At 34.1% G+C, this 21,150-nt stretch overlaps 2 protein-coding genes, 1 non-coding gene and 1 pseudogene across 3 annotated transcripts; 2 read left to right on the forward strand and 2 right to left on the reverse strand.

The window, feature by feature from the left end:
• The first annotated feature begins 501 nt into the window (after positions 1 to 501).
• On the forward strand, positions 502 to 1,215 carry LOC145042354 (dirigent protein 22 pseudogene; annotated as a pseudogene).
• A 222-nt stretch (positions 1,216 to 1,437) lies between these two features.
• Positions 1,438 to 3,470, reverse strand: LOC145042353 (putative 12-oxophytodienoate reductase 11). Its single transcript, XM_078990748.1, has 5 exons — positions 3,341 to 3,470; positions 3,041 to 3,181; positions 2,704 to 2,834; positions 2,397 to 2,573; positions 1,438 to 2,291 (listed from the first exon to the last, which is right to left on the reverse strand). Exons 1-5 carry the CDS (start codon positions 3,421 to 3,423, stop codon positions 1,699 to 1,701), a joined length of 1,125 nt encoding a protein of 374 aa, XP_078846874.1. The 5' UTR covers positions 3,424 to 3,470; the 3' UTR covers positions 1,438 to 1,698.
• Positions 3,471 to 14,122: 10,652 nt separating this feature from the next.
• On the reverse strand, positions 14,123 to 16,531 carry LOC145042356 (putative 12-oxophytodienoate reductase 11). The gene is made up of 5 exons (XM_078990751.1): positions 16,376 to 16,531; positions 16,147 to 16,287; positions 15,554 to 15,684; positions 15,215 to 15,391; positions 14,123 to 14,921 (listed from the first exon to the last, which is right to left on the reverse strand). Exons 1-5 carry the CDS (start codon positions 16,465 to 16,467, stop codon positions 14,329 to 14,331), a joined length of 1,134 nt encoding a protein of 377 aa, XP_078846877.1. The 5' UTR covers positions 16,468 to 16,531; the 3' UTR covers positions 14,123 to 14,328.
• Positions 16,532 to 17,168: 637 nt separating this feature from the next.
• On the forward strand, positions 17,169 to 17,320 carry LOC145044374 (U4 spliceosomal RNA). The gene has a single exon (XR_013681329.1). It is a non-coding gene; the product is annotated as a U4 spliceosomal RNA (small nuclear RNA).
• Positions 17,321 to 21,150: the final 3,830 nt, after the last annotated feature.

A 21,150-nucleotide genomic window follows, 5' to 3' on the forward strand; every position in this document is an offset into this window, starting at 1 on the left:
AGTTTTGTAATGAAGCTTGGTAGACTTCTAAGGACATTTTATTCGTGACTGATCGCAGGATCGATTATTTTATAGTGCAACTTAAATACCTAATTACTTCTCTTGTCCCATAATGATCTTTATTTGATAATTGATTTAACTTCTTTAATTATGGTGCATAAGTCATTAAGTTAGACTTTTCTTTTTTCTCTTTCTAAAAGCTATTAACATATTTAGGTGCGTGTCTGTTTTAGCAGTAAAGATGTAGAAAGATGTAGAGTTCATTTGTTAAATAATGTTTAAATCGTTAATCATAAATCGCTACATACCTAATCAATAATAAAAGAACATTTTATTTAGTAATATTTTGTGTCAAATTGATTATAAAGTTATTAGTATGCTGGAATTGGACATTCAACTTTTCGAGTCTTATTAGTGTTGCAGTTGACCAACTACTTCAATGTCATATCTACCTTTTTACACAAGTCCAACCAACCCACATTTTATCATCGTCTTTCTCATTTTAAGAACCAAAAAAATACACCCATAAACACATAAACACAAATATGGGGAAATTCCACATCCAAATACCACTATGCTCAATTGTACTCTTGTCTTTCTCTTTTGTGCATTGCATCAATCAAGACCCTATAGCCGTACAAGATTGGTTCAAAGGTCTAGACACCATGCAAGAAAAGGTGACCAAACTTCACTTCTACTTCCATGATATAGTTAGTGGCAATAGCCCAACCGCCATGAGGGTGGCTAAGCCGACTGGCTACACTGGCTTAGTCAACACCCTCACAGGGTTTGGCAGTGTGGTCATGGCTGACGACATGCTTACCTCTGGACCTGAACCCAACTCAACTGTTGTGGGTCGGGCCCAGGGGTTCTATGCATCAGCTTCGATGGAAGATATTGGGTTTCTTATGACAATGAACTTTGCTTTTAGTGATGGGGATTTTAATGGCAGCTCTCTTAGTCTTTTGGGAAGGAATCCAGTGTTGCATGAGTACCGTGAGATGCCGATTGTTGGTGGTTCCGGTGTTTTTAGGATGGCTCGGGGAATAGCGACTGCGAAAACTTATAAATTTAATTTGTTGGGTGATGCAGTTGTTGAATATAATGTTATGGTTGTTCATTATTGAGTTGAGATTGATATTGGCTTTGTTACATGTATGTAATGTGTAATTACGATATGAAAATTTGGTTAGATAAATCTCTTTTGCATCACAATTGTCAATTGGTGATCAAATCTCAACATGAGAGCAGTCAAACTACATTTTTTTTTTTCTCTGACTTATTTTTTCCATAGTAATTAAATCTTTCTATTGACAAATTTTTAAAACTCATTCTCTCATTCTCTCCCATTGACCAATTACTAAAACCTAACAACGATTTATCCCATTCTATTTGCAGTATTCCCTTTTCCATCAAAGTCCTATTATTTAAATAAAATAAAATAAATTCCACCATCTTTAATTAATCAAACTTAACTCCCCATAAAAAATGGCAATTACTACAGCAAATTTACCAATTTTCCAACGATCATAATAATTAAGATTGAAGTACTAAAATAACAACATACTATCTCTCATTTTTTTTTTTTTTTTTCTCTCCATAAAGTTCTTAGTTTATACCGATGATCTAGCAAATTTATTACAGAATCTTGCATTTTTCGTGCCTTTCCCATCAGTAAACTCGAATGGGCTATTGGGCTTAAGCCTTAGTCTCAAGAAACGGGTAATCAGTATACCCAATAACAGGATCCGACGTATAAAACGTCACCCTATTATACTTATTAAGCGGAGCCCTAAGCTCAAATCGTTTCGGCAGATCCGGATTCGCCAAAAACAAACGACCATAAGCAACAAGATCCGTCCGATTCTCCGCCACCGCCGTATTCCCGTCTTTCATCTCATACCCGCCGGCCGAAATAAACGTCCCCTTGAACGCTTTTCTCATTGGGACAAGACTATACTTACTGTCGCTGGTTTTTCCTTCCGCTTTCCACCTTGGTTCCACCATATGACAATAGTTAATCCCATATTTATTCAGAGATTCCGCCATGTAAAGACCTAAAGCTTCCGGATTCGATTCCCTAGCGTCCATGAACTGTGCGAATGGGGATAGTCGGATCCCGACTCGGTCCGGTCCGATCTCGTTCACGATCGCCTCGACGATTTCAAGAGCGAATCGGCAGCGGTTTTGTAAGGAGCCGCCGTATTGGTCAGTCCGGTCGTTTAATTGGTCTTTCATGAATTGCTCGATCAGGTAACCATGAGCACCGGAGATCTCAACTCCATCAAAACCTATATGTTTTATAAAAATAAGAAACGATCTCAACACTTCTTTCAGTTAACCATTAATGTCCTTTTCGTCTGTGTGTATTATGACATAGAATCGATAATTCTTACCAGCTTCAATTGCATTTCTTGCAGCAACTTTGAAATCATTAACAACAAGCGGAATCTCCTCTATAGTCAGCTTCCTTGGAGGTGAAAATTGTGCAACATCAATGCCATTGCTTCGTGGTTGAGGAAATAGTTTTTTGTCTGTGGAAGAAATTGGGGCTTGCCCATTTGGCTGTAAATCTGCTCAACAGATGAAGAATTTAAAAGGTTGGTTAAAAGCATGTCGACATAAAAGACAACTTAGTAACCATTGCAAATCAATATATCGAGGAATGGTAAATTGCACGAAGGGAGATGATGAATAGTATACCAGTGTTTGAAACCCTTCCACAATGCCAAATTTGACAGAAAAAGATTCCTCCTTTTGCATGAACAGCATCCACAATTGGTTTCCATGCCTCTACTTGCTCCTTTGTCCATATACCTGGTGCTTCTGCATACCTTAACCAACAACAAACACATCATCAACAATCAATTTTTAATCGAGCACATAAATGTCTTGAATGATAAAATAAGGAAATCTTCTAAAGCAAAATCAATGGGCATAATAAGTAATAATGATGACATCATGGACAAACAGGTAATTTTTAAGTTTGAAGTTTGTGAAGCAAGTAATAATGATTTTCATTGTCTTATTTATTATATACCCTTGGGCAGTGTCGGAAATTCCAGTGGATTCTGAAATAAGAAGGCCTCCTTTTGTTGTTCTTTGTGAGTAATATAAGATTGCGTGTGGCTGAGGGACATTCCCATATGATCTTTGCCTTGTTAGAGGTGCCAATACAACTCTGTAACATACACAAAAGAAATAATGGATTCAGCCTAAAAAAAGAACATAAATTGCATAAACTCTAAGGGAAAATCAATATAATGAAACACAGTTCATAAACTATAAAAAAGCAAGCACCCCAAAAAAGAAAGACAAATGAGAGAAGAGAAAAGTACACCTATGAGAAAGCTCAAATTTACTCATTTTGTAGGGGGTGAGAAGAGGGATCTTCCCTTCATCCACTTGTTCTTTATTGGCCATGATTTAAATAAATATCGATTTAAAAGATTGTTATATCAGAAGCTAGAATGAAGTGGGCTCTTTATAGGTGCCGAATGTAGTGAAGTTCAGGAGAGAAGGATAAATATTATAACTTTGACCCCTGAGCTTTCAGTTTTTCTCCATAAAACACTTTGATGTTTTGTATATTAAACAAAGACACTGAATAAGTGAGAGTTGATATATTTTGTATGGTTAAAGTGAGTAAGTCGCCAACAAATCAACAAATCACAATAGTGAATTTATCAGTACACAAGACCTATAAACTTAATTACTACTATTTTCACATGTTATTTAGATATATATAATATATGGAAAAACCCTTTTGTCATGAGGCGACAATCCATATGTGGGTTTTTAGGTTGTACATCGTCTTTTTTAATCTGAAAACATTCTGATTTATATCTTTTTATTTTGGTGGTAAGACTGGTTGAGAGGCACTCCAATGGTAATGCTTACCCACTTTTATAAAATTATTACATTATATATATATATATATATATATATATATATATATATATATATATATATATATATATATATATATATATATATATATATATATATATATATATATATATATATATATATATATTCGATCAATATTCAAAAAACCATATGCAATTTAATAAAATTTAAAAGGTAGGTTTTCAGAACAACCATTAGATTTTTAACTTTATCTAATAAGCTACAACTATTTTTTTTTAAAAGTCATTCATGTTTATTGAAGTTTTTAGAAAAACCACTCATAATAAAAACATTTAAAAGAAATATAGTTCTTGACGGTATGAAATCGGTTAGCATGTTGCTTACAAATAAATATAACCAACTCAATTTTGGCGATCTCGATTCAACTTGGCTTCATTATGTAAATATAAATAAAAATAAAAGGTAAAAGTGTAAGTATAACCAGGATCAATTAAATTCGTGAGCTTAGAGGCCTAGTGTTCGAATACTCGATCTTGACTACATTAAGAAATGCATATTACATAAAATGATTTTTATTTATGACATGCACAAGGAGTTAAAGATGCTGCACCAAAAAGAATTTTTGAAAATGAAGTCAAAACTAATATTTTTGCTCATGTTTAATCTAGTAGTGTTGATGTTGGTGACGATTGTTTGCTTTGTTTCACTTTTAAGTAAAAATTATAACAAACTTAGGTTCTAAAAAACAAACCTGATGACATTGGTTCTTGAATCTTGTTTTTGAAACTTTCATATTTGTCTGGTGGTGGATAAAGAAAATTGGTTACATAGATTTAAGGGTTGTACTATTAGAAAAAACTCATTTATGAAAGTAGTTTCTGTCACAAAATCACCGACAAATTTACTATAAATTTACAATTATCAGACTTTGTGATGGATTGTCAACGAATTCGTGACAGATTTCCAATGGATTTGTCACGGATTTATACGACAAAATTTACATTTAACGGGAAAATTTGAGAGTATCCTATGCTATCCCGTGCAACATAGTAAGTTTGCCCCTGGGATTGTCCATGTGAGATGCCTAATATTTGTCCGTGTAAGCTTATAAAAATTGTTAACAAATTTCATCAGGTAAAAAAAAAGGTTTCAAAAAAAAATTGTAGTATGAATATTTTTTCAGAAAAAATTTATAAATACAAATTATTTTTCTAAAAAGGAAAAACTTTTCAGATAAAATAAATATAATAATTTTTATACAACATTCTCAATTAAAATGAGATTTTGGTATTTTATATATTATTATAAATAATTATGTGATGTATTTGTTATGATTTCTTATATTACTAAGTAAAATGAGTATTAAAAATGGCTGTATCAGAATTGACGAAAAAGTATCATTCGAAAAAATGTTGAAAATTCAAGTTATGATCAGAATAATATTGTATGTTAGCGGGTCCTAAAAAATGAATGTTGATATTAAATAACAAATTCATATTATGGGCGTGTTTGGCAAAAGTAGCTTAAGCTGGAAGCGGGTAGCGGTTAGCTGGTAGCGGGTAGCTGGTAGCGTGTAGCTGGTAGCGGGAAGCTGTAGCTTTTATTTGTTATATGAATGTTTGGCAAAAGGAGCTGGAAGCTTTTGAAATATATAAAATTACATAAAAGGACAATCGATTAAAAATAAAAAAGTATATAAATATATTTTTAAGGGTAATTATGGAAATTGATTTCAAAAGCTCCGGAGCGTTTTGTTAAAAGCTACATGAAGTAGCTTTTAGAATCGGAGCGTTTTGATAAAACTAAAAGCTAAACGCTCGTACTGCCAAACGAAGCTTTTTGTTTAAACTAGAGCGTTTTGTCAAAAGCTAAAAGCTAGAAGCTCCCAAACGCTTCCAAAAGCTCCGTGCCTTACTTTTTCCTTATAATTTAAACTTAGTTAGTAAATACGATTTAATTTTCATTTAAGTTGTTTTGAATTTAATATGCAAAATCAACGTATTTTTTATTACTTTATGAAAACGTATATATGTCGAATAGACAATTGTTTTTTATGAGATGAAAATCATTTATTTTAAAATTCAAACAAATACTCAAATAATTAACTGTAAGAAAAACTAAAATTGAATAGCATCAATTGGATTCCATTGCGCAAGTGATTACGTAATGACATTAGTGAAATATTTGTTCTTTTTTCTCATATTTCATGTAGTAGCCTCTAAGTTCCAAGACTATCACTTTGGCCACTTGACTTTACAACCTGTCTTAAAGCGATAATATTTTTTTACCGACCGATTACTAGTTAGAAGTTATTATTATTAAGTTGGTAAATTCGTTAATGCCCGAATTAGAATTTAGGACATCCATTCTAAAGGCAAAACCTCAACCAAGTTTGTTACTGGGACATTGGTTTAAAATGACAATATCAATGAGAATGATTTCCAATAAAATTTTTTCGGAGTTGATAAATATTTCTTACGTTCTAAATAAAATAGGAATATTTTTTTTTTTGAGCTATTTTTTACAAAATAAAAAATTTATATTTAAAAGAAAATTATAAAGTATCGGTTACATTCCAAAATATTCAAGACTAGAAAATATGTCTTATAAATACGAGATCGAATATATTGATTTTCAAAACAGGTTGAACAATGCTTAAATAACAAACAAAAATATTAGATCGTCTGGTATACTCTCAACGGAGCCTATTGTAGTCTACATGGCCACGAAAATGCGGTGTCCACACTATCCTGTCCATTCGTGGTTGGGTGTGGTCGAACTCATTCGTGTTGTCGACGACGAACCTAAATGATCAATTGGCTTGCTTGATCGTTCAAGGGTCATAATTTTGATAATATGTTTTTCAATATAAAAACATTACCTATATATAGACACAACAATTTAACAACCTATACACTTAATCCATCCTATATACTCTCTATCTATAAGAACAAATATACATGAATTTCTTTAAGAATTTCGATTCGATTCTTCAACGTTGTGCAACACATTCATGATGAAGAAAGTTTGAATGTTTCGCGTTCAAGAGCAGTCGCCAATCGAGATCATCAAGTCGCACACGACTTATTGGTACGTGATTATTTTGCCGATAATTGTCTTTACAATTGATGACTCGTTCGAACGTCGCTCCCATCTAAATAAGATTATATTTTTACGTATTAGTAATACTTTGGATGTCCATTATGATTTTTTCAAAGAAAAAACCGATGCTAGAGGAAAAATGGGTTTTAGTAGTATACAAAAATGTGTAGTTGCATTTAGGTATTTGGGATACGGTATAACCTTTGATGCGGCTGATGAGTACTTGAAAGTGTTCGAGAGGACCATAATTGATTGTATATATTGGTTTTGTGCATATGTGTATTAGGTTTTTCATAAAGAATATTTGTGTAAACCTACTCTATGTGATATTGAGAGATTATATTTGGCTCATGAAGAAAGACATAGATTTTTGGGTATGCTTGGTAGTCTAGATTGTATGCATGTGGCTTGGGAAAAATGTCCAACTGCATTACCCAGTCAATTTAATCGATGTGATATAAGTGAACCAGGTATAATACTAGCAGCGATTGCATCTCAAGATCTGTGGATAAGGCATTCATTCTTCGGAGTTGCGGGGTCTAACAACAACATTAATGTTCTTGGTCAGACTCCTTTTTTCAACGACGTTTGGACCGACAAAGCACCTGATATGTCATTTATAGTGAACAAGCACTCGTACAAATATGGTTACTACCTTTGTGATGTAATACAACATGATTATTCTACAGTGATGAAAGCATACTCAGTTCCTCAACTTGAAAATGAAAATTTGTTCACAAAAAGGCAGGAATTAGTGAGAAAGGATACCAGGAGGGCATTTGGAGTTTTCAAGCAGAAATAACATGTAGTGAAATACACTACACAACTCTAGGAGAAAGATAGAATTAAACGAATGGCCCAAGCATGTATTATTATAATCCATAATATGATTATTGAAAATCAAGACCAAACGATTTGCACATATGATCCGGACGATGTTGTCATCCCGATTGAAGAGTGCGTACCCGGAACGACTGAATTTTTAGCACAAGTTGTTGAAATTCATAACAGTGAAACGTGTTTCAATCTTCGAGAAGATGTTGTGGAGCATTTGTACCAACTTAACATGAACGAAGATTAGTTTTTTTTGTTATATATATAGGGAAAAGGGAATATACATTACAGCCCTACCTAAGCTTAGGTACTAAACCTCTTGAAAATACATTGTTTTCCTATAAAAAGATTACGGTTAATGGATTGACGGTTAATACTTCAAGATGTAAATTCAAGATCGACACAATAGGGTTTAGGGTTTAGGGTTTAAGTTTAGGGTTTAGGGTTTAGGGTTTAGGGTTTAAGGTTTAGATTTAGGGATTAGGGTTTAGGTTTACGGTTTAGGGTTTAGGGTTTAGGTTTAGGGTTTAGTAATGTTCACTTGGGTGAAGTAATAAACGATAATTGAGGAAAGTAAACAAAGATGGTAAAACAATAATGAAAGAAAGAAATGTTATGGAGGATGATATATTTACCAAGTGAAACCAAACCGGGCATATTTAGCATGTTAAAACAATATTTTTTTAGAGGTTTAGTACCTAAGCTTAGGTGGGGCTGTAATGTATATTCCCTATCCCCATATATATATATATATATATATATATATATATATATATATATATATATATATATATATATATATATTATTTTTAATTCTAGGTTAATTAAGTAATATAGTTTTTTATATTAATGTAATGTTTCTTTATTGAATGAAAAACTAGTAAAAAAATTCTATGTTTTTATTTATTTATTTTAAAGTTGTATTTTATTGTATTTTTAAATTAAAAAAATGATATAAAATAGAGTGGTAATGGTGGGTATCCCATAGGTTTAATGGTAGTTAACGATGATAATGTGACATCCACCATTATAGTGGTTAGTGACGGATATAACAGATGATCTTTTATATATATATATATATATATATATATATATATATATATATATATATATATACTTTTTAGAAGGGAATCAAAAATATTACATACATATTAAAACATTTCTTATAAAAAAACAAGAGCCTTAACGAGTCTTCTTTCTCTTCTTCAAAAACCTCCTTTAGTACCCAAAAGAACATTATCAATGTGATTTTGTTAAGAGTATAATATGATTTCCAAACTCTCAACTTTAGAAGTTACCTGATGTTATATATCTACTAGTTTTAAATTTATAATCCTAACAAAACTTAACTAGCTAAAACGTACTTAGGCAATATGCCTAACTGAATTATAGAATAGTAAAGTAAGTTGGATGTCGAACACTGATAACGGAATTTTAATTAATAAAATAACTACTATAAGTTAAACTAAAAAAAACAACTAAAATAAGGGGTTTTATCTGATTTTGCAAGTTTAAATTAACTTAAATTAACTACTCAAAGAACTAAAAACTAAAACAAACAATTAAACATGATTGTAAATCAAGAGAATGAAAACACTCCCATTTAGCTTTGAATCACCTTCTTTCTTGTGGTTAGTTTTAAGACATGTATTGATTTTAACTGATTATCAATATAAAATTTATTGTAAGTCTTGATCCAATCTCCTAATGTTTTCACCAATTTATGACTACTACATTAGTCTTTGCACAAGTGGGGCATACAATTGATGGTTCGTCCATCTTACGCCCTTGCGCCACTTCCTGTAATACAAATAAAACTGAGTGGGTCAGGCTTGGGAGCCTGGTGAGCATATAGGGTTTTCAACCCACAATAAATAAATTATATTTATTTTCACCAACCAATCACTATCCCGATTACCCATTCCTGTTATCCTCACTTTACGTCCCTAAAACAACATCTATCTCAAGGGACCTAATCTAGGATTTTCATCGGGACGGACATTACAGCCAAGGGGTTTCCTCAACAATAGATATCCTAAGGCAACCATGAGGGGGATAGAGTACACCGGTGAACACATCGTTCACAACACCTACAGGTTATGAACCTGCTAGCGTTCCACGAGACTGTCTAGAAGGAGTCTATGGTCGTTATCCATACTCCGCTGAATAATTAGGTCAACAACAACAACAACATCGAGGCCTCTCATCTGTTTATTACACACCAACTATCTACCCATGTTCTACCTAACATATTAGTAGATAAAAATATACATTTTTATACATAGTTTAAAACCTGTATATCATTTTCATTCAATATATATTCCACATAACAGATGAGGCATACCCACATAACACGTATTTCATAGAAAACAAATCGGATCTATGAGATTAAAGAGAGTGAATATACATTCACGTACATAACAACAAAACTATACACATAACACGTATTTCGTATAAAATACTTCATAATTATGCGTTAGAAGAAAGTAACTACACACTCACTTGATCAGAAGATGATCGGACAGCACTACGGCTTGCAGAAGTCGTAATCCTCAGCAGATCTGGAAGATCTCTACGAAAATCGAACTTCTCGTGGGCAGAGCTTCGGCTCGGAAACCGCACTTCTCGGGATCTTTGGGATCTTGGGACTCGCTTCGGGACTCGGGAATGATACCGGGGCTTCAGGGTGGCTTCGGGGGTAAAAACGCAGAGCTTCGGAACAAAGAGGAGAAGAAATTAGCAAGAATACTCGGACCCCTCGCATCCTATTTATAGGAGGCTGATGCCTCGGAGTACGCGGGGCGTACGCCTGTACGCTGGGCGTACAGGCTCCGAAATGCGTCATCCGAAGTGTCGACACTTTGGTTGTACGCGGGGCGTACTCGAGTACGCTGGGCGTTCTCTGGATGAGTCTGGTGACTCGTCTTCGGATAAGGCCGGTATTTAATAATTAAATTTAATTATAAATTATTTAATAAACTTCGAAAATTCATATCTCCTTCATACGAACTCCGTTTTCGACGTTCTTTATATCCACGTGAAGGTGAGACTACGCTCTACAACTTTCGTTTAGACTCCGTCGGCTAATTTTGATTTTATTTTTATTATTTATTTTTAATAGGCCGAGACAGAAAATTTCGTTATAAATTCATAACTTCTTCATTTGACGCCCGTTCTCGCCTAACTTTTTATCGCTTTGATACTAACAACGAGATCTTCGATTCTCGTTTAGATCACTAAGGCTAAATATCGCTCTAACGTAAATTTCACTTTTTACGTTAATCAGCGTTGCCGGTTCTGTCGCGAAACTTCGACAGGTCATAACTTCCTCGTTATAAATCGGATTTCGGCATTTTTTATATCTTCGGAAACCTTGTTTCAACTAGTGCAACATTATCTAAAGATATCAAGTTTATTTTACACTTAAATTTTGACGCTTATTTTTATTCTTAATTAATCAAACCACATAATTAAGCAATTAAGCACAAAACACATAATACTCAAACAATACACTTATATTATTTCAAAACGGGTTACAAAGGTTAACCTAGAATATCACATTGCTAAAAATGGAAAGCCCAAAAACACAGGCGTTACACCTTGGAAGTCAAACTAGTTAACCCTTGGTCCAAGTCAAAGTCCTCAGTCAAAGTCAACCTTCCTGGTTGACCCTACTCGCCGAGTCAACCCGTTGACTTGTCGAGTTCCTATGCTTAGAAACTCCCATGCCACAACTCAACTCGCCGAGTTTCCCCAAGACTCGTCGAGTCTAATAAGCTCTGAGTCCCTTCCTGCTCAATTTACTGAGTCATCCCTCGACTCACCGATTCACAGCTCAACCAAAAAAGATTAGGACTTCACGACCTGACTCGCCGAGTCCAAGAACATACTCGCCGAGTCCAAGGCAATCTTCAACAGACTCGCCGAGTTGTTCTTCCAACTCGCCGAGTCCAAGCTCATCATCATACTCCTCGCCGAGTCACCCATGCGACTCGCCAAGTTACTACGCGACTCAAAGTCTGATCCTTAGCCCGACTCGCCGAGTCATCTCCTAGACTTGCCGAGTCCATTCGTGACATCTTCATTCATACGATCACAAGCCATTCCATTGCTTCCAATACATAGATCTGGACTCCTAGGGCCAGTTTCACACGTAAAGTTTCCAACTTTATATGCATGCAAGGCTCAACAAGCTCCAACAAGCTAAAAATGAAGGTTTAAGGCAAGGACACTCTCAATCACGCCCCAAAGCTATCACTTTATGATCTCATGGCTCCAAACCAACCTAGATCTGAAGTTGCAACCTCAGATCTAGTCTCTATACCCGAAATGGATCCCAACCATGCTAAAGAACGCCAAATCACACACCATGGATGAAATAACAAGGAAATAGCTTAAGGTAAGGTCCTCTTACCTTGGAGATGAGTCTAAACTGATGTAGACTGCAGATCCACAAGCTCTCTTGATGCTATCCTCCAATCCCTTCAAATTTTCTTCACCAATTTCTTCTTCCAAGAGTCTCTCACGATATAGGGTTTCTCTGGAACACTCAGGGAAGATAGAGGCTGAAATTAAGGCATATTATTCTTTAAATAGGGTGCAAACCCTAGGAATTAGGGTTTCTCATTCCAGCACGGACTCGTCGAGTCCAACCTCCGACTCGGCGAGTTTGGTCACTTAACATGTTCCCGACACACGCTTAGACTCGACGAGTTGCAGCTCCCACTTGCCGAGTTCCTCTTTTCCAAACTTACACTTTACCCCCTGAACTCTTGATTCTGACTTGGGATGTTACATGATAGGAGGTCCATGAGTAGTTTTTGTGTTTTTATTGGTTCCAATGTTATCAAATGGAGCTCAAAGAAACAACATATAGTGGCTAGAGGCCGATTATCGGGCTCTTGCTCATATAGCTACAAAAATCCGATGGCTTATGTCTTTAATTCAAGAATTACAGTTGTCTGTTTCTTCTCCGCCTACACTTTGGTGTGATAATCTTGGAGCCACATATATCGTTGCTAATCTCGTTTTTCATCAAAGATCTAAACATATCGAGATAGATATCCATTTTGTTCGGGATATGGTGTTGTCTCAGAGTTTACGAATATTTTATGTTCCTACTGTTTGACAAATTGCAAACATTCTAACAAAGGGATTATCTGCTTCAAGATTCATACATCTTCGATCAAAGCTTCACATCCTACCTTCTGTTTCGTTGTTTCGCTTGAGGGGATGTTAAGATGTTAGTTAGTTGTTAGTTAAGTGTGTATTAGTTATAGATTTTATTAGAGAGTTAATCTGTTGACTTTATTGTTGACACTCTTTCTCTTTCTCTCTCTTTATTATATATATATATATATATATATATATATATATATATATATATATATATATGATATAGATCCGGTAAGAATTTTTTTTTGGTAGGAAGGTAACAAAATTTTTTTTCGACTTATTTTTTTGGCCAAAAAAACATATGAATCACCAAATGAATCAATAATAATATGATTCACCAAAAAAAAAATCTCGAAAAAACATTTCGATGATTCATTTTTATGATGATTTTGATGATATTCACTAAAATTGTTACAAAAGTGAATTTTTTTCTTTATTTATCTAAAAATGAATCATGAAAGTGTTTTTTTTCGGAATTTTTTCTTGTGAATCATCTTACATTTGAATCATCTAATGATTTATTTCAATTTTTGCTAATAAAATATGCATATAAAAAATTTCATACATTCCTACCAAAAATTTCCTTCTTATTTGATCTAGAATATATATATATATATATATATATATATATATATATATATATATATATATATATATATATATATATATATATATATATATATATAACCATTAGTTCATAATAATGAGAACACACTTGACATTTCTCTCTTTTACTTTCTCTGTGGTTTTACCACTATATATATATATATATATATATATATATATATATATATATATATATATATATATATATATATATATATATATATATATATATATATATATATATATATATATATATATATAACCATTAGTTCATAATAATGAGAACACACTTGACATTTCTCTCTTTTACTTTCTCTGTGGTTTTACCAATATATATATATATATATATATATATATATATATATATATATATATATATATATATATATATATATATATATATATATATATATATATATATATATATATATATATAACCATTAGTTCATAATAATGAGAACACACTTGACATTTCTCTCTTTTACTTTCTCTGTGGTTTTACCACTATACCTATATATATATATATAACCATTAGTTCATAATAATGAGAACACACTTGACATTTCTCTCTTTTACTTTCTCTGTGGTTTTACCACTATACCTTAACAATGATAAAGTCACACCGACATAGTACATATTCGTTTATTTGCCTACATCGGTTCATCAACTAAATAACCATTCAAAATAACAATGATAATTTCACACACGCTAGTCCTTATTTTTAGTAAATTCGCGCCTTTCTTATACCTTAGTCTCAAGAAACGGGTAATCAGTATACCCAGTAACAGGATGATGGGTATAAAATGTCTCCCTGATGTACTTATTAAGCGGAGCCCTAATCTCAAACCGTTTCGGCAGATCCGGATTCGCCAAAAACAAACGACCATAAGCAACAAGATCCGTCCGATTCTCCGCCACCGCCGTATTCCCGTCTTCCATCTCATACCCGCCGGCCGAAATAAACGTCCCCTTGAACGCCTTTCTCATCGGGACAAGACTATGTGGACTTTCTACGTTTTCGCCTTCCACTTTCCACCTTGGTTCCACCATATGACAATATATAATCTGATATTTGTTCAAAGATTCCACCATGTAAAGACCTAAAGCTTCTGGATTTGAATCCCCGGCTCCCATGAACTCCGTGAACGGGGAGAGTCGGATACCGACTCGGTCCGGTCCAATCTCGTTGACGACCGCCTCGACGATTTCCAGAGCGAATCGACAACGATTTTGTAAAGAGCCGCCGTATCTGTCGGTCCTGTCGTTTACTTGGTCTTTTATGAATTGCTCGATCAAGTAACCATGAGCGCCGTGGATCTCAATTCCATCAAAACCTATGTGTTATAGAAAAATGTAAATTATGATCTTCGGTTTTTGATAGGGTTTTACCATCTTTTAATAATGTTTCACCATTTTTGACGAATTTATGCAAAAAATGTTTCAATTTTTTGCTAATTTATGCAACCATGTTTCAATACTTTTTTTTTTTTTTAACATTTTATTTTAATAGATTAAACAGGTTATAGGTAAGATGTTGCATATTTTGTTTCTTGAATGAAATGTGGTTGCACAGTGCACATTTTGTTTCAACAAAGTTACATTTTATATATAAAGGTAATCATCTTACCAGCTTCAATTGCATTTCTTGCAGCAATTCTGAAATCATTAACAACAAGTGGAATCTCCTCTGTAGTCAGCTTCCTTGGAGTTGAAAATTGTGCAACATCAATGCCATTGCTTCGTAATTGAGGAAATATTTCTTTTTCTGTGGAAGATATTGGGGCTTGTCCATTTGGCTGAAAACCTGTTCAAAAGATCGAGAATTTAAAATGGAGTTGAAAGATGACATAATGACCATTGCAATTGTATATATTGAGGAAGGCTAGATTGCTGGAAAAAGCAACAAATCAATTGGACTGGTTTCTTACATTTAACCCAATCATAAATTAAAGGACAGATAATATACCCGTATTTGAAACCCTTCCGACATGCCAAATTTGACAGAAAAAGATTCCGCCTTTTTCATGAACAGCATCCACAATTGGTTTCCATGCCTCTACTTGTTCTTTTGTCCATATACCCGGTGTTTCTGGATACCTTAAACATAAACAAATGTGTTTATCAACAAAACTATTCTCTCCATCATAAACAATAAACTTTTAATTGTTTGACCATTAGTCAATTATCTTAAATACCCTCCAATGATGTCAAAATAAGGAAATCTTGCAAAGCAAAATAATGGACATAATAAGTGAAAATTGTTATTTCTTGCGTTTAACCATATGTGATAATGATGGAACAATGTTGAAAGCGATTGTTTTAACTTTAAATTGGAAAAAGTTGTTACTTAGTTTAACAGAGCACTAAGTTTTATGAAATTTGTTTTGACTATTATTATAGAATGTGTTACATTACATACTCTCAAAAATGACCAAAAAAGAAATCTCGTGAATCAAAACCAGTGACATAACAAGTAATTAATATGATGACACAATGGGCAAACATGTAATTTTTAAGTTTATAATTTGTCAAGAATGGGAAATATTGCAATTTTCATACCCTTGGGCAGTGTCGGAAACACCAGTGGCTTCTGCAATAAGAAGGCCTCCTTTTGTTGTTCTTTGTGAGTAATATAAGATTGCATGTGGCTGAGGGACATTCCCATAGGATCTTTGCCTTGTTAGAGGTGCCAAAACAACTCTGTATAAGTTAACATAACACAACACACACTAACGAATCAGGTAATTTTCAACTTAATGAATTCAGACAACAAAAGAACATAAACCACCTGTGAGAAAGCTCGAATTTACCCATTTTGTAGGGAGTGAGAAGTGGGATTTTCCCTTCCTCCACATGTTTTTCTCCTTCTTTGTCAGCCATTTTTCAAGCTTCCGGCGGTTGATTCAAAGATATTGAATTTAACAAAAGCGAGCTTGTCTTATAGAGTTATAGATGAAGGGGAGGCGGAGACATCACACTCGCAGAAAGAAAGCAGCAACCACCTCATGGCCCACCAAATATTATTTTAACGTTATTTTGAAATACAACTTTGACTAGAGGTGGAAAGTGGAAACGGACCCTCTTTAACTTTCAGGGTTTTTTTTTTTCATCCAGAAAATGTATCAATATTTTGATTATTAAACAAAGACATTGATAATTCCAAATTGGTATCACCTTTCTTGTATTTGATCAGGATGTAAAAAATAATATAACATAGCATGTTAAATTCAGCATTTTTGGATCGGATAAATTAGGTAACTTACACGCATAAAGTTTAACTAATTTAAAACAGGAAAATAAATAAATTTATACAAAAACCGGATCAGACTAGATTGACTCCGGTTTGGGAGAAACCGGTCAAATCTATCTATTTTTTCAGTAGTGGGCAGGGAAGCTTTTTTTGTGTGTTGGAGCTTGGCCAAGAAGAAATCATATTGAGCTTTTTTGTAGTGAGCAGGGATGCACTTATGTATTATAGAGGGAGAAATTAGAGAACCTTGTTAATCCCACATCGGTAGAAATGCAGAGGCTGCTGAAGGAGAGGGTTAGGATAAAAGGTGGGGTGGGCGTCTTTTAGAAGTATCTTTGCGCTTGGGGCAATGACGCAGCTAATGAGGTAATAACCGAGGCGCGTCAATTGCTGGTTGAAAACTATTTCCAAACCCCCTCTTTGGCCTTGGGTCTCCCTTGGCTATCGAGAATTTCTGGAAGGGTTTTCCTTTATTGGAAAACGCTAAAATTTCTTAGTTATGAAAGCTTTTTTTAAAACTGTTCCGTTCCAGGCTTAAATTACACACACAATCGCTAAACTTAATTATACAGGATACTGAAGTCAGCAGTGCTTGTGTTTCTAGCATCACGGAGGTGAAGGTTCGCTTCCACATTGTGCGAGAGAAGATTACATTACATACAACAAGATGGCAGTGAGTATAGAAACCAAGTCCCAATTGAAAGAATCAACTTTATCTTAATCTTAAATTTTGGTGTGGACCTACCCTATTGATCAACCAGGCCTAGGCACAATTGAAACCTGAAATGTTTACTGTATTTGCTTTCAACACCACTCGAATGTTGCATCTATTCATGTTCTGGATAACTAGACTAATCACAACATTGGATAGGTCCCTACTCATATGATCTTAATTGAAACATGGTGATTTAGAGCCAGGCTTTTGCCCAGAGGATAGGAGAACGGAACTCTACAATCTACATGCATGTGAAATTGATCCCACATTGGAGGCTGAAGAAAGAAAACGGAGTCTGGGTTGTTGTATAAAAAGTGAGGGTAGGAGCATGGAAAACTTGTTTACCTGGACAGGGTCTTTGGGAGATCAAGATGGTGATCTCCATTGCACATTAACGTGAGGTGACTGTCTAATGTCGACCCAAGTTGGTTGAACCCATCCATACCCGAAGAGTTTTATTTGTAAATAATGGTTGATTTTGAAAAACCATTGTAAACAATGGGTTGATTCCAAATTCATTTGCAAAATTGGTTGTTTTTAAGATATCCCCACAAAAAAACAAATGACCAGTCCTATTGAATTTTTAATTTTACATATTAACCCTTTCATTATTTTTATTTTACATCTTTTATGCTAAAAAACTTACATTTATTTTAAATGTTTGTTAATTTAATCTTCTAGTTTATAATCACCGAATTCAATCTTCTAGTTTATAATCACGTAATTTATAATCACCTAACTATAGATATGATATATAAATTCTATTATTAAAAATATAAAATTGAAATTTATTGTTTACTTTTAGCAAATTATACCATTCGAAAAATCAAATCAACACATTGAAACCTATACCCAAATTGAATATATTACAATGCCATAAAATTACAAAATTAATTGAACACAAAATCACAAGATAACTTAAACACAAAATTACAAAATAAATTAAACATAAAAATACAAGATAATAAAAATTACATAGTTCACTTCGTATTGAATTTTGGTTGAGAATTTGAATAATTTTTCCTATTATGGCCAGGTTGATGACATAATCCACATCTATGAGATTCATCGGGATGACGAACGTCTATCTTGTTATGAAATCGATTTGTACGTCTCCGACCTCGACCAACCGAACATTTTGAGTAATCTGTCGTAATCTCCCAAACAACCTCCAACCAGTAATCAAAGTGAGGAACTAGGGAAAGTCCATATATATATATATATATATATATATATATATATATATATATATATATATATATATATATAATGAAAAGAGGGTCATTCACTCTAATCCGACAAACTACGAGAGCATGTGAACATGTAAATCTTTCTATCTGCTACTTACCACATGTATAAAGATTTTGAAAATAACGGATGGTGTGGGTATTTCCTCTGGTTCCATCTATCAGTAATTTGGTGACAATTCTGTAGACACATTCATTGTAGTTGAATTCGGATAAAGTATGGTTTTGTGTATAACTGTCATGTTTACCAAAGAGACACCACATACATGATGGTTGAATTATATATTGCAGTTCATTGCAACATATTGTGTCGTCATAATCATCACCAACATCACTTAAGGACTCGATAAGACCATCTTCACTACATTGGGAATTAGGTTCATGAAAACCATAGTCATTTTTTTGTCTCAAATCTATCAACATTAGGTAAAGAAAATAATATATTTGAGGGATCGGTCACAAAATCATAAGGTTGAATCGGCTCTTATACTTCACAATTACGAATATGATCTACAAAACTAGTATTTATAGGTCACATTATTTGTTTTTGAGTATTTATTTTTTCACACTAGTACAAAATTGGGCTATGACGTCGGTTTTTGAAAACTAGATGTTCTTGTTTTTTATATTTCTCACCACTAAAATTCATAAAGTAATTTACATGTTTGTTTCCATGACATTTTACTGAAAACGAGTCACCATTGCAAATCAAACTTTCGACATTAACATCGGTTTTACATAAAAAAGTGACCAGTCGTACCATGACCGAAAATGGTGGCCAAATGTCATTTTTACTAACGAGTTTTTTTCTTTCTTGTATGTACCTTTACCTTGTATCGGTTATTAAGTGATTAAATCTTATATTGAAGTTTCTAGCATGAAAAAAGCCGTGACAAGTCGTGCAACGACCAAAAACGGTGGCCAAATGCCATCTATTATAACCAGTTTTTATTTGATATGTACCTTAATGAGCTAAGTGAAATCCAACTATCCAAGTCCAATAAACCGGTTCAAACTATCCAAATCCAATAAATCGGTTCAAACGTTTTTTTTTGATGTATCTATCACACCGGTTCAACCTAATATTTTAAGAAACCATCCGTTTCGAACCGGTCTAAAAATTAACATAAAACCGATTGTTGTTGAACTGCTCTCGTCCCCGTTTCCTGGTTCGAATCGGTTTTAAAAACATTGGACATAATATTCTAATTTGTCACTACAAGTTGTAAAATATTAACCTTGCTATAAATATTTTTTGGTCATTCAAATTATTTATCACATTCTATTTATATCGTTCTTCCCATGCACCTCATGTTATAAATAAATACGATCAACTCCACACGTGTAGGAAGGAAAAGAAAGGATCGTACTAGCCAGGAAGAATTTACCAAGCTAATATTTTGTAACACCCCAATTTTCAAGTGATATCAAATCCATCACTTGGGTTTTATTTATGTCACTTTTGGTCCTTGGAATTGAATGAAGGGGCCTTGGGAAGCCCTAGTGGCAAAGAAGTAACTTATGGAGCATGAGGAGTACGCTAGGTGTACATATGAGTATGCAGGGCGTACGCATATGTACGCAGGGCGTACGTATGTTAGAGTGCAACCCGAACTTTTAGGGTTTGTTGGATATTTAAACCCCATTATGGACCCTTTACCCATCCTTTTAGCCTCTAAGTATTAAGATCGTTTCTTGGCAACCCTAGCTTCTCTTTTGGTGTATTTGTGTGTGATCTAAGAGTGTGTTTCTTGTTTGGTTGAAGAAGAAGAAGTTGCATCAAGGTGTTTGGAGAGTGAACCAAGCTTGTAGATCTGGGATTATCTTGTCATTTAGAAGCTCCAGAAGGTAAAAAGCTTCTGCCTTTGTGCTTGTATTGTGTGGATCTTGTTTTGTTAGCTTTTTGGTACTCTTCTTCTCTCAAAAGTCCCAATATTGTGGCTGCTTTGTTTTGGATGACTTGAGCTGTCCTTTCAGACCCCAGGAAGGGTTCTAAGCTATAAAAATGAGGTCCCTTGAGCTAGTTTGGCTCCATGTTCTTCGTGGAAGGTCTTAATGGATTAATACCATGTAATAAGGGATTTTTGGACGTCTAAAGTCTTAAAGTTTGAGACTTTATGATTCTGGAGTACATTTGGACCATGGATCTGAAGTTTGGGCTTAAGTGCACAAGCTATTAAGCACTTATCTTGGTTTTGGGCTTAGCTAGCATATGCCCCGCGTACTTGGTCAACCTCCCCCTATCTTGGTCAATACGAGGTCTTGTGTACATTGAGCGTACCTCCGGTGTACGCCCCGCATACGCTACTGTCGTAGGCTTCATTGTATTGGGCTTTAGTTATGGACTCGGT

This window comes from Lactuca saligna, chromosome 4, assembly GCF_052625555.1.
Source record: "Lactuca saligna cultivar CGN05327 chromosome 4, ASM5262555v1, whole genome shotgun sequence".
Taxonomy (NCBI): domain Eukaryota; kingdom Viridiplantae; phylum Streptophyta; class Magnoliopsida; order Asterales; family Asteraceae; genus Lactuca; species Lactuca saligna.